This window comes from Haliotis rubra, unplaced genomic scaffold, assembly GCF_003918875.1.
Source record: "Haliotis rubra isolate DU_JTF1 unplaced genomic scaffold, ASM391887v1 Scf218, whole genome shotgun sequence".
Taxonomy (NCBI): domain Eukaryota; kingdom Metazoa; phylum Mollusca; class Gastropoda; order Lepetellida; family Haliotidae; genus Haliotis; species Haliotis rubra.
The window spans coordinates 1,118,634-1,133,689 of NW_025766203.1; the positions used below are offsets into that span (position 1 = coordinate 1,118,634).

Below are 15,056 nucleotides of genomic sequence, written 5' to 3' on the forward strand. Positions count from 1 at the left end.
TTTGTCCCGACCGTGGTAGATTTTATTCGAACTGCATATAACGAATTACGGTTAAAATTAGAGACATCTATTTTAGTGAGTTCTTACTTTATTGTACTGTATTGTTTATAGTTTGTTTATGAAATCTAAATATTCTCCGTTCTGAAACCCGTGAAGGTCCGGGTTAGAATATTGATCTTCAGTCACCCATGCTTGTCGTAAGAGGCGACTAACGGGATCGGGTGGTCAAGCTCGCTGACTTGGTTGACACATGTCATCGGTTCCCAATTGCGCAGATCGATACTCATGCTGTTGATCACTGGATTGTCAGGTCCAGACTCGATTATTTACAAACCGCCGCCATTTAGCTGAAATATTGCTGAGTGCGGCGTAAAACTAAACTCACTCACTCCGTTCTGAATGCCGGTCTATGGATAATGATGATGGTTGCTAAAATGTAACGAACCGAAACAGAAAATCAGTTGTGATATATTTGATACGGTTTAAATTTTATAATAGTTCTTTTAACAAAAAAAAGTCATGTAATTTGGTTGGATGTAACTGTCGACATCATGTTGTATGACTCAAAATTAAAACGAAGTTAAATAGGTTAGTACGAGCTAGACACAGTACAGAACGGATATGCGTTTATAGTAGTTGGAAAAGCGAGGGAACGACACAAAACTGAATGTTAACCAGAACAGGTTATCATGGTATATGCACAGTTAATCTGGACATCCATCGTCATCCATGTTATCTCTGAAGTGCATCTGTCAATACCTGATACTCCACAATGTGACATAATGTAGTACTTAAATGTAACCTTTATATTTCCACCTTATGTGATATATTAATACCACAATGACAGTGTTAACCTTTTCAGTAAGTATCACAATGTATGTAACATGAGTATAGCGGCCTAGTTGTAGTCTGTCTCACAGTCCCTGAACCACGATATTTTCCCTAAAGCCTAGCCCTCCCTGCTAAAGCCCTAAATGAAGCAAGTCAAAATACCCGAGGTTCAGGTTTTCCCAACTCACCGTGTCGGTGGGGTAGCCTAGTGGTTAACGCGTTCACGTCGAAGACCCGGGTTCGAATCCCCACATGGGTACAATGTGTGAAGCCTATTTCTGGTGTCGTGATATTGGTGGAATATTGCTAAAAGCGGCGTAAGACCATACTCACTCCCAACTCACTGGGTTCCTTTTCAATTCAGTTGGGTTTATTTGTTACTATAAATATTATATATATTTCTTTGAGTGGCATTTTAGAAGTTGGGAAGTACAATATAGAACAAACTTTATGGATAACAACTTCTTTTTATTCGTGAGTGCGACGTTTCGATACAGATTCTTGTACCGTTGTCAAGCATAATGGAACATGAAGAATGGGGAAGTATATATATACTGGATGTAACAATGTAACAAAGAAAACAACATAATTAACATAATTGGCTAGGCAGAAAGCTGATGAAGCCAGAGAGTAGACAAAGGATAGGCGTGGAAGCCAATGATGTACAAATAATAATGAGATGTTTATATATCTTGGATGCTTCCATTATGCTTGACAACGGTACAAGAATCTGTATCGAAACGTCGCACTCACGAATAAAAAGAAGTTGTTATCCATATAGTTTGTTCTGTATTATATATATTCATGAGCATTAGTACACAGGCCTAGTTGATACAGTAGACGTGACCTACATCTCCAGCAGACAATGCACTTAAAGAAGACATGGATGTAATTAGATTGAGGTTGAGGAACATCAACACGGCAGTACTACTGTCGCCGAATCTCGTAACGCCAAAGGTTCTCATCATCATCTGAATCACTGCGTTCGTCCAGATCGACTGCGGGTAATTATCAACGAGGCTTGAGACATTCAAGATGTTGCATGTGCCTTGAAGGTCATAGGGTCAGAGTTGAAAGGTCGGGACACCTGTGGTGCAGGTTTATCAAGTTGGTTGAAGGTTAGGTAACATCCTTGCAAATTGTTATTCAGGGTTTGGGGTAAATCTCCTAAATAAACAAACATTGATATATCATTGAACAGGTGGTACGGCTTCTAGTTCACAAGGAATTACATTAGATAATACAGATACAAGATATTTGTTAAAATTAAGACATTGCGTACTAAGAACAAATGTTTGTAGGATGTTGAAAAGTGTAGTTTATCGTACTATATAGACCTACTTAATCTCTTTGAAGCTAAGAAACCACTCTACAAAAATTAGTCGGTTTGGTAATTAGCGCTGGCAAGAGAATTTTCAAAAGCGTTGGTATCCGTTCTGGTGAATTAGATTCAAGCCGCCACACTTTTCCTCCAGATGCTTATGTTTATAACATAGAGGGCGGTGAGGGTCTGTTTACGTTCCCTATCTGTAACAACGGGTGTCTAGTCAGCGACGTGGGTCACAGGAAACATGGCCGACAGAAAGTGTGATCTAAAAGGTAGACGATCGTGTATACACTGTCTGTCACCCATAGGCCATCTTTTTCCGGGAGGGAGGGCGTGGGGTGTTAAAGAACCCTCCCTAGACTGCCCTAAACCTTTCGTGGTGGAATATGTTATATTTGCAGTTATTCTTTCTCTGTAAGGGCGACCGCCTCCGTGGTGTAGTGGTTAGAGCGTCCGCCCGGAGAGCGGAAGGTCGCGGGTTCTATCCCCGACCGCGTCATACCAAAGACGTTAGAATATGGTACTTGTTGGTACCTGCCTGGCGCTCGGCATTAATGGGTACAACAAGGACTGGTCGGCTCAGAGTCAGTATAATGTGTCTTTGAGGGGGTATTCATGCTTCACTGCGGCATGGTATCTCAGTGGGCTAGCACCATAAAACCAACTTAGTCATACACATGCATGCACGTGGTCTTTTGAGCGGTCATATGAGCTGAAGCACGACGTTAAACCCAATTTCACCTCACCTCACCTTCTCAGTAAGGTACAACTGACTTTGTGTGTTGACGATTGGGCGCCTGACCCTGAGATTGTGGATCGGATTCCCGGATGCGACTCCACCCGATTCATTACGAGAATATGCACGGATAACATATCATATATTTTATCACTTTCTAAATGGCATTCGTAGCTTTCAAGTCATACAATATGTGTTGCCTCAAAGAAATATATCGAACAGTCTTAATAACTGCTGTAAATATTCACTGTATCAACAAACACCGTTGTGTCGAAGTCGACCTACGCATGTACTTCGAGTTATCGGAAGTTCGAGAGAACAGCAACATGAAGGGAATAAAGAACATGCAGAGACCATCGTTAACCTTGAGGCAACATCAGTGTTCACTACTACTAGCAGCACTACCAATACTCTATACTACAACTCTGTTCAAGTATTACTTGACGTCGATGTTCTGGAGTAGTTGCAGGTCGTAATGTGTCTTGTACGCGGTGGAATATTAATGCAGGAAACAATACCTGATAATCTCATAATCAATAACGTCTCATTACAGAACAACACTTGACTACCTCCGTAAGAAAATTATCTACTTATATTGTCAAATTAAGAGATATATCCAACATAAATGCAGCCAGTATGCATCCTCGGGGTATGACAATATCATGGGAATATCAATTTTCAAAATGTCGGCGAACGATACCATTCCCATTACCTCTGTATCTCCATAAGTAAATGTATCTCCATAAGTAAATGTATCTCCATAAGTAATAAAGAACATTAGTCTCTGAATATATATTATTTTGATAGTAACAAATAAAACATTGTAATTGAAAAGGAGCCCCAAAGTAAAGGGAGATTTTGAACCTGAGGAAAATCTAGACTTGCGTCCAGAGGAGAGTTAGCATTGCAGGGAGGGCTCGGCAGTAGGGAAAATAATGTGGTTCGGGGACTGTGAGACAGTCTAGAAGGGCGAGGCAGTAGGGAAAGTACTTTTTTTCAGGGACTGTGAGGCTACAAAGAACATAGAAACCGGAATTTGAATACACGTTAGGGGCTGTATGAAATGTCGGGCAATAACCTCATATTCTGAATTTTGTGCATTCAGACTCGACTATCCTGCACACACGCTTCCGCCTGCGGTCGCCCCAATGTGACCAATTGTGCCGACAATTACAGAGTCACATACCAGTCTAGTCTATAGTTCACCATGACGACAAATGTCAGACGCGAAATTAGTAAACAACACCGTCGACCGGGCAAACTCAAACTTTGTCTGGCAATTGACATGCAAAAAATATGTGCATGATGAGATAAGGGACCGTTCATAATTTATGGCTAGGGGGGGTGATGATGATTTTAAGGGGGTCACCCATTTTGTTCTGGGAAGGTAGGGGATCATCAATTTTGTACACATCCATTGGGGGGTCAGAAGTTTTTACATAAATATTATTAAAAATTATGGTTTAAAATTATTGGAAGGGGAGGGGGGTAATTGATTTTGTACATGACATGCAGGGGGGTCACTCTCTTTGTACATAGAGTTTAGTGGGGGTGGGGGTGGGGGGTGTCATTCACATTATACATGCTTCTCCATAGAAATCATCATCACCCCTCCTAGCCATAAATTATGAACGGTCCCAAAGCGCGTGGGATTGAAACGATCACGTCCGCATAATTCATTACTATGGATGTCCGGCGTCCATTACACTGTTATGTTCCAGTCTCGATCGGCATAATAAACACTGGATACCCTACTTGTCTACCATATGCCACACGCAACGATCAACGAGAACCTAAAGATCCTTATGACAGCTTTTCCGATACAAAGATGGTGTTCTCGTAAAATCAGTGTTAGCCTTGCTCCAAGGCTGTACTGAAAGCGGAGTCCATGGATGTATAGTAATTCTATCCATTATACACTACACTAAGTCTTAGTCCCTGAATATATATAATTTTGATAGTAACAAATAAACACATTTCAATTGAAAAGGAGCCTCAGGACCTGAAGAAATCTAGACTTGATAATTTGTCTGAGGGGATGTAAAGCATCATTTCTTGACGTCTTAATAAGATTAATTAATATTAATAGAGTTCAACGATACACGAGTAAATGGTTTTGTACTTTTCATTATGACTAAAGATGTCTAGGAAGTTTATGTGAAGTAGGTTGATATTTGCTTATGAGGCGGCTCCGTAACCTTTCCTGTCGTGTAAACCAAATGAAATCATAATATAAGAAAACACAGAAGTAAATCGTTTTGTACTTTTCATTTAACCAGAGATGAATTATCAGTTTGTCTAAAGATGTTTGAAATTTCACCCTTGAGCTTTTCTGACATAAACTTTCCCAATTTAGTAACAAGATGATTTTTTTTTTAAACACTGCAAAGTAATGTTGGTGGGTTCATTTGAACACGGTGTGACTATGAATACACACTATGGCATTTAGAAAGTTGTCGAATGCAACATGTTATATTACATTTTCTTAGTAAAGTACAGATTCTAATAATTGTGTCATGTCAAGTCCGGGATTACTAAAATGAAATATGATTTGCTTATCTACAAGCGTTCATGCACGATTCTGCAAAACTAAAGGATGGCACGAATTATTCTACCATGACTTCAGTCATGGATTGTGATTGTGATTGGTTAATTAAAGCCATTCAGAGGTATATAATCACGTTTCCAACACAGTATGTATTTTTAAAAAGATCTTAATAACGCGGTTATGGCAGAATGGAGATAAAGATACTGTGATGGAAAATCAAAGGGTATACAACGAAAATATAATTTTAAAAAATATTAAAACCTGACGCTTTAGAGAAATTATATTTTCGTTATATACCTCTGATTTTCCAACACCTTTATCTCCTACTAAATATATCACGATTTCTCTTATAGCTATGTAACTATTCGTGTTGCATTTCTCGCGGATCAGACACAAGAGATCACAGCCTGTTGTCGTCACGAATTTATGACTGACGGCAACAGCAACGTCAAATGTCAAACATCCCGTGCAAGAACTACGTCGACTGACAGCTCCTGCAAGTGGAGAGCCCGGGAAAGGATGAGGCATGCCACAACTCCCATCAAATATGTCATAACCTTCCTAACGATACACTAATGTTTAATTATTCATGAATGGCACTTCATGTGTACATTGACATCTTGAACGCCACGTCACATTCGGTGAGGTCCCCCGTGACCTTGTGAGACCGTTTACGTGACAGGTTGTTCGTATGATAGTGCTTCATCTTCATCGTGGCAAGAAGCGTTTGGCCATAGTCTCAGTAACCTCGCCATCCATTAAGTTCGTGATTAAGGAGATGTGACATTTCTGTGTATTTTTCCACAAATGTATTTATTTGGTATATAGATACACACTTGTACCAGAGGTTCAGAGAGAATGTTCCATACACGGCCAAGCGGATATAGTACTCGGTAAATATGGAACAGAATGGACGAGAGAGTGAGTGAGTTGTGTTTTACGCCGCTTTTAGCAATATTCCAGCAATATCACGGCGGGGGACACCAGAAATAGACTTCACACATTGCACCCATTTGGGAGGGGGGAGCGAACGCACGGGTACAATGTGTGAAGCCCATTTCTGGTGTCCCCCGCCATGATGTTGCTGGAATATTGCTAAGAGCGGCGTAAAACAATACTCACTCACTCACTTTCGGGTATTCCCATGCGTAGGCCTAATATTGGAAATTCTAAAAGCGGCGTAAAACGATACTCTACAATACGTTCTTAATCCAACGCAATTACACTGTACACACAACCTACCGACATCTACCCCACTCCTAGACTAACGCTTTGTCTCTGAATATATAATTTTGATAGTAACAAATAACAACATTTAAATTGGAAAGGACTGAGTTTTGGTTTTACGCCGCTTTTAGCAATATTCCAGCAACATCATGGCGGGGGACACCAGAAATGGGCTTCACACATTGTACCCATGTGGGGATTCGAACCCGGGTCTTCGGCGTGACGAGCCAACGCTTTAACCACTAGGCTACCCCACCGCCCCAATTGAAAAGGAGCCCCAGGGAGGCCAGATATTCAGAACCTGAGGAACTTCTTTTTCTGTAAAATGTTCATTTCAGAGACTAGTTGTTAGTCTAAGACTACCCCCTCCCACCTCCCTCCCAAACCTTCTTCTGAAGCACTAATCCCTTCCCCTTCCCAACAGCCCACGTAACACGCAATCTGTGAACATTCAGTGCCACGCAGAACAACTACCAGATTAAGTCGTCATTACATCACACACACAGCTTGAGCTGCATCAGTGCAACGACGTCAGGTGTGGGATGAGTTCCATGTGCGTCACGTACTGCTGTGACACATGCACGTGTAAATATAATCTCTCGGTACACAGTCGCTCAGGATCGATTGTGTCGTCTGTCGAGTATTGATCGTGTGTCATTCATGGACCGTGATGCATCGACAGATGTGGAACGGCCATTAATTTGTCATTTGTGATAACATTCGTGTGCAGATATGTACAGCATTATCATTCATATTAGTATTTCGTGTTTTTTGTCCATAGTGCTTTGCTTTTCTCACAAATAGCATTCTTTAAAAAAAAAGAAATAATATCCCGTTACAGTTAAAGTGAGTGAGTTTAGTTTTACACCGCGTTTAGCAGTATTCCAGTAATATCACATCGGGGGACACCAGAAATGGGCTTCACACATTGTACCCATGTGGGGAATCGAACCCTTGTCTTCGGCGTCACGAGCGAACGCTTTAACCACAAGGCTACCCAACCGCCCGTTACGGTTAAACTTTGAATTCAGCTACACAAAATTACTGTTGCATTATATAAGCATTTGGTTGCGTTATTTAAGAAAAGAGCATACACAACCACACACACATATTGAAACCCTAACCCTGCTTCAAGGATGTACTGAATGCTAAGCCCATGAATGAATAGTAATTCCATCCTTTAAAGAGGCAAGTCTTGATAAGCGGACTGGGGACGCCAGTCTGTTATTTATATTTTTAGAAATTTTCATTCAAACTATTAATTATTACCTCAGAGACTTTTGCAAGTCAATGAAACACCAGTGTAACTGGTTAAAAGCTGGACAACAACCAGTAGCCCTTCCAATATATTTCAATTTGACTTTTATGAGCATGTCTAACATCTGTGTTTCACTTGTGACGCTTGAGACCAGCGACCCCTGCAATGTGACCCCAGTGTTAATGAATCCCAGCATCCCCTTGGGCCCGGAACTCTGCATAAGTATCATAACACTATCACTTCCGGTGTCAATTAGACAAAGCCATATTGTCTTCCTGGTCTAACGTACACAGATGGAGGTTTCAATTGCAAGGACGCTTTGATAACCCATGCCGTTATCAGGCATCAATGGACACGTCTATAGTTTCAAGATTAAATGTCAAATATATGTGAATTCATAAAGGATCATGTAGAGCATACAGTCTCTCAGCCAGTGAACAAGATGACTTTCCAATTTCACACAGCCAGTTTGTTATTTTAGGGATCCATGCAGATCTAGAGTCCTTGAACGGCATTTACATGTGATACACATGGCAACAATTTTAATGGATGTCAACTTCTTCATTGTGATGGACATGACGTACGAATATTCCGAAACGTCGTGTCCATCACCAAAAAAAGTTGACATCCATAAAATTCTTGCCTTCATGCAGATCTAGATATTTCACAGGTCTAATCTACCAAGTCACTTGGGAACCTATTCAATTTACACACGCAGTTTGCTTCTTTTCAAATCATATTTCTTTCAGAGACACTACTTATAGTCTAAAGTTATCAAAGGGCAATAGTTTTAACTATATATCGCTTTCAACACGGTTACAAGGATGACCATATTGTACCATTTTAGTATTTGAAAAATGTACTTCGTCTAAAACTTTGGAAGTCCCAGTAAAGTTCAGGTAAGTAATTCTGTCACGATTTTTTTTCTCAGCCATATCCAAAACTGTTCCATCACCATAGGAGATATAAAATGAACCTGAATGTTTTACGATTTCAGCCATATCTAAACTAAAACTGTTCCATCACCATAGAAGACCTGGTTCGATAAAATGAAGCCCATTTCCTGAATGTTTTACGATTTCGTGTGTACTCTAAACTGGACTGACATCTAGAATCGGACATGAACATATTTTAAGAGAAACCGTTCTTAATTTGAATTAAAAGAATAATAAAAGGAGCCAGGGTTTTTAATTATATTTAGACCTTCATAATATCCTACATGAAATCTAGACTTGCCACTTGTTACCGACTTTCGCTGGCTTTCTTGGATATGTTTTCTCCAGGATATGTATGGCAGAGTGACATGGGTTAAAGAATCAGTATGTGTAGTGATGGTGTCAGATGTATAACCCCCACCCTCAATACACAAACCTGTAGTAATATCTGTAGTGAAACGACTAAAGTTCTGAAACCTGTCGTGCAACCTGTAGTGAAACGCCAAACGTTCTGAAACCTGTAGGGAAACCTGTAGTAAAACATGTAGTGAAACGCCAAACGATCTGAAACCTGTAGTGAAACGACTAACGATCTGAAACCTGTAGTGAAACGACTAAAGTTCTGAAACATGTAGTAACGAAAACCTGTAGTGAAACGACTAAAGTTCTGAAACCTGTAGTGAAACCTGTAGTGAAACGACTCAAGTTCTGAACCTGTAGCGAAACCTGTAGTTAAACGTTCTGAAACATGTAGTGAAACCTGTAGTTCTGAAACGAAACAAAGTTCTAAAAACCTGAAACATGTAGTGAAACCTGTAGTGAAACGACTAAAGTTCTGAAACCTGTAGTGAAACCTGTAGTGAAACGACTCAAGTTCTGAAACCTGTAGCGAAACCTGTAGTTAAACGACTAAAGTTCTGAAACATGTAGTGAAACCTGTAGTGAAACGACTAAAGTTCTGAAACCTGTAGTGAAACGACTAAAGTTCTGAAACCTGTAGTGAAACGACTAAAGTTCTGAAACCTGTAGTGAAACCTGTAGTGAAACGACTAAACTGTTCTGTGTAGTTAAACGACTAAAGTCTCATGTAGTGAAACCTGTAGTGAAACGACTAAAGTTCTGAAACCTGTAGTGAAACGACTAAAGTTCTGAAACGACCTTTCTGAAACAAACCTGTAGTTAAACGACTAAAGTTCTGAAACCTGTAGTGAAACCTCTGAAACCTGTGTGAAACCTGTAGTTAAACGACTAAAGTTCTGAAACCTGTAGTGAAACCTGTAGTGAAACGACTAAAGTTCTGAAACCTGTAGTGAAACGACTAAAGTAAATATCTCACGGTTCAGTCAACTGATAACTGCACAATGAACAAAGCGATCATTACTTACACATGGTTCAGATGCATGACAAAGGTAAGAACAACGAAGCTGTTTAAAATGGCATCAATCGTCTAAAACAAAACCAGCCATGAAACTTTCATATCCATCAAAGTCACATTAACCAAAATAAAACCAGGAAACCTAATTGACGCAATTTAAAGCACCATCCGTTACCATGGCTACCAGAATATCATACGTTTTCAAACAGCATCTTATTAGCCATGCTGTGTTGTAATTACCCATGTGTTCTTTATTGCAAAACAGCCTGAACATCCTGGAAATATCATTTTGTCAAAACGGGCGTTGATCAATCATTTTCTGTTTTATAGCAAAACTAATCAAATGTCCACAAGTTCACAAAGACACTCAAAGCAATATTTCGTCATCGCCTTAAAATAAATTCTCTGATCTGAGTGCCATTTCTAAAGACCAATGTGCACTTGAAATAGGCATCTCAGATACTCTATTGCTTGACCCTAACCCTAAAGTGCACGGATAATTCCCTAACAATAGCCAGTAAAGGATGACTCAAAGACCCCTAATTCAATCACTCGCCCCTTATTATCAGTGATCCGGCGGTGTAGAATTAAGAAGACACCGCCTTATTTAACTGACTGAACAAGACAACGCTGTGTGCCTTCGCATTGTAAAGGGCGTTGTGGGGGTTGTTGAAGCAGCGAAAGGTTCACTGATAACCCCCGGTGTTATACTATAGTGATGACATAAGATGGGGATACAGCACGTGCCCCACGTAGCATCTGGGTAGGCCCGTGTCACGCGGAGAAAAAGAAAGAAAATTATAAAAATGCAGCAAAAAGTGAAATAGCGAGTTGCATGTTGTTAATCCTGTGCGATCAATCTTGCAGATACGTAGTGGATTGTAGAGACATCTTCCTCATACTATAATTAGAATCATGATGTATTGCCATAAGTTGTCAAGAACGAGTGTTCGAAAGAGGCCCTTCGAAAGAGAGTGAATTAGAAAGAGTGAGTCTCACATAATGAGTAATGTTGAAGTAAAAGGATAACCTCAGCGCCAGAAAACAAATCTCCATCATCAGAACAGTATCTGGGTTTTAAAGTAAAATCAGCCCGACTGTCTTATGAATGTATCCTATGACACCACGAAAGTCTACCATGACACCGGGTGTTTGTGAAACGGGTAAACATGTCCTACCCTACCTGTCTCACCGCACTCATACAAGAAAATATACTCATGCCAATAATGGTTGTCACCCCCTTCGATGTTTTTAATTGGAGAGGGGAGTGTACGGGGTTGGGGTGGGGAGGGGTGACAACCATTATTGGCATGAGTATATATAAACGCAAAAACTATCACTACATCTAATCTTCCATTCGGATTATTCTCTCCACAAAGTCAAAACAAACTTAAACCCGATCATCTGTGTTGCATGGATATACAGAGGCTGTTAAAGTGCAACTGCAATGGCTTCCCGGGAGAGTAATGAACATTTCCGTGACTATGATTAACTTTCCGTTGATTCATGCGAACAAAGGTTTTGATTTCATTTCTCATATGACTTCGTAGACAAGGAAGCAATACGAAACTGTGACCTTATAACGTAGGGATACCATGAATAAAGTGAAACGATCGTGGGTGTGAAGATAAGGTACCATACACATGTATTTCCAATAAACTAAATCCTTTGGCATTTTGCCTTAATGTACAAGTGCAGACGGATGCTCTTCTTTAAGACTCGCCAGGCTGGTAGACAAGTCGGTTAAAACTGTGTCAGAAATTGGCAGTGTGTACGTCCTTGGTACTAGTAGTATAACAGGCTTTGTGGTGATGGGCGGACTAAATACGTGTTGTTGCATCTTGGGATGAAGCTTGTTGAATAACTTGAAATGTAGGCTTGTTGGCTGTGTTTAAATAGACGCATGTATTCCTATACCTTGACAGACCCTAAGTAAATTCGGCGCAAAACAAATATCACAGACGTACATTTATATACTCATGCCAATAATGGTTGTCACCCGCCTCCCCACCCCAACTCCCCAACCCCCTCCGAAACTCAATTAAAAAATTGAAGGGGGTGACAACCATTATTGGCACATGAGTATATATATATTCATCAGGGGCACGGTTCGATGTTGCCAGTCATAACGCAGTTTTATATCCACATACATGCATGTATCCCTATATATACCCTGACAGACGCTAAGTAAACTCAGCGCAAACGAATATCACAGACGTACATTTTTTTTAATATTCATTAGTGGCACGGTTCGATGTTATCAGTCATAACACATTGTTTTATGTCCAGATACATGTCTCACAGGTACACTTTTGTTAGGGGTCAGGAGACGCTCTCCCTAAACTCCTATCCTAACAATCACCTCCCCATAGCTCTCTCTCCATCCCCTGAAGTTGGGACGTATCAGGAGATCGTTAATAGGAGGTGTGCCCCGTGCAAATGCACATTGATTAAGTAGTTTATGAGTCACACAGGCCTGGCGATATTGTGACTGCAGCCATCTGTATCGGACACATCATCTCACGTGCCCCATTACACACAGACACCGATATAGATCACCAACCTTAACGATAAACAGCTTCTACATGGTGGAATCTAATACAGACATTGGATAGTGGATGGATAAATCAGAACGATATAGATTTAACTTTCTTAATAGCTTTAATAGCCTAAAGTGCTAACTGGTACAGCTGCACAAAGTCTGCCATACCATTAGCTTTTTTGTAAATCGATCAATATAAGTTCAGTTTATTATGTTAAGAGGGTTTAATATTTCATATGAATAATGATTAAATAATTATCTTCATTATAACTCAAGACTGAATTCAGATTTGTATGATTTCGACTGACTTTTAATGCGTGATCATATTTGCTGATGTCATGTCTGTGAACGGTATTTAAAAAATCAAATTACGAACAATTCCGTTGTTGTACTGTGACATTTGATAGAGACCTATGTTGATGAATGAATGAATGAATGAATGAATGAATGAATGAATGAATGAATGAACGAATGAATGAATGAATGAATGGGTGGGTGGGTGGATGAATGAATAGGGGAATGAATGAATGAAACATAAATGTAAATGAATTAAATATATTCTAAGTATACATTATAAGTAGGATGTAATGAACTCACCACAGCCTTGTTCCTCATTTCCTTGTTGTGTCTCTCTGTGTTAGATATGGCATTCGAGTATCCAAACAAAACGACTAATATACATAACTTTAGCATGATGAAAGACACGGCAGGTAGAGAGAGTCTGTCGACGGAGGAGAGGGGAGAATTACACCTGGGCTGGTCTGACCGAACGCAGCGCGAGGAATCACGTTTACAACATTTGTCCATGTTGCTACATCGAGCACATCGGTTCCTGGTCAGACAACTGGTCAGTCGGTATCCAGATTCCATCCTTTGACCAGCTCCTTATAGTCCTGGGCGACTGAGACAAAGGTAAACAAATGATGGGGCAACTTCACAAGTCCGGAGCAGTATCTCAACAGTTGGAGAAATGTTTCCTTCTCTCGGACCAAATCCTTGTTCCCGGTTAATCCTAATCCCACATTTTGCAAACAACACTGTACCCAAGCTGTTATGGGATTAACCCTTGCTAAGTCCTTCTCTCCATATGGGGGAATTATTGTCAAAACTCCCGTCCACTCCCTCGCTCACAACTCCAACTAGATCAGCACCAGTCGGCGCACGCTCCGTGTACCGGTTCTAAATATAGTCTGGCAGGAATCTACCGACTCTCCGGGCCTCCGTCTTTGAATGTGGGGAAATTGAGCGAGAGGATATAGGGCCAAAACGTGGGCTGTGTGTTCAATCTAACTAGCCGTCTTACTAGATCCGACCCAGTTAATACACCGCGCGACTTTGAGGTGCACACTGTTTCCCCACAGCTGCTAGCTGAACCCTCTAAATATGGTAGCTTGGCACTTCCTGTGTTCCGAGCAGACGACTCGCTGCCAGTCGACAGAAGCAGACGATCGTTGAGCCTGGGACTCCGCTCGGCTAGCCAGCTGAGTGAATGAATGAATGACCGTCGATCTATCCCGGTCAATTAGCATTGACACTATTCGTGACACATCCCGATCAAAGCATACAGGTAGTGCGATGTATACTGATCCCTTTACAATCCCAACAGAACGTCCTTCGTCATTCTGAGCACCTGATACACGTGTCAAATAAACGTAACGATACTGTCAGACCTAATCAGTATTTCTACCTACAGCCAGTTCATATATCTGACATACATCCCGTTCATCAGGTAAACAAAGTCTATAGTCTATATCACTATCTACGAACAAGGCAGTGCCACATCTGGCTTGTTAACGTCGCTTGACTCTACTCTGTGAACGACGTAACAACGCGACTATGGAAAGGTCGAGTGCTACAATATTCATTCAACCTGACGCGATTGTCCGCCGTTCTTCCCAGATTCTGCGGTAAGCGAGGGAGTGTTGTTACTTCAGACATGAGTCATCCAGCTTGGTGACAAACTCGGTCGATTCCACGTGGAGGCGAACAGCACAGATGTACGGTGTTAATCTGTCTCCAACACTCGGCTATAAAACAGACATTTCTTTGTCTCATCCGCCGTCACCGGTTGGTTCCCTATACGATGCTAGTGGCCATTCTTTACTTCTTTTAGTGGCATTCTATGGCATTCTATTGCAGTAAAGAAGTTGTCTATCATTAAAAACTGTTCCTCTTCGCCATTCTTACCATTTAGAAAAACGGATTCCTTGGGGACCCATGAGTCAACAATACCGTTGATATATTTCTCTGCTTTTTGAAAGCAATCTTCCCTGTATA

At 40.8% G+C, this 15,056-nt stretch overlaps 1 protein-coding gene across 3 annotated transcripts in view; it reads right to left on the reverse strand.

Moving 5' to 3' along the window:
- Positions 1-15,056, reverse strand: part of LOC124277099 (matrix metalloproteinase-2-like) — a 77,023-nt gene that overhangs the window by 41,894 nt on the left and 20,073 nt on the right. The window contains exon 1 of one of the 3 annotated variants that reach the window (XM_046712753.1): positions 13,377-14,712. The exons of 1 other annotated variant lie outside the window; for it this stretch is intronic. In XM_046712753.1, coding sequence (XP_046568709.1) covers positions 13,377-13,649 — 273 coding nt within the window. In that variant the 5' untranslated portion in view covers positions 13,650-14,712. Of the gene's footprint in view, positions 1-13,376; positions 14,847-15,056 lie in introns of those variants that run through there. One more of the 3 variants, XM_046712754.1, reaches the window with a different exon arrangement.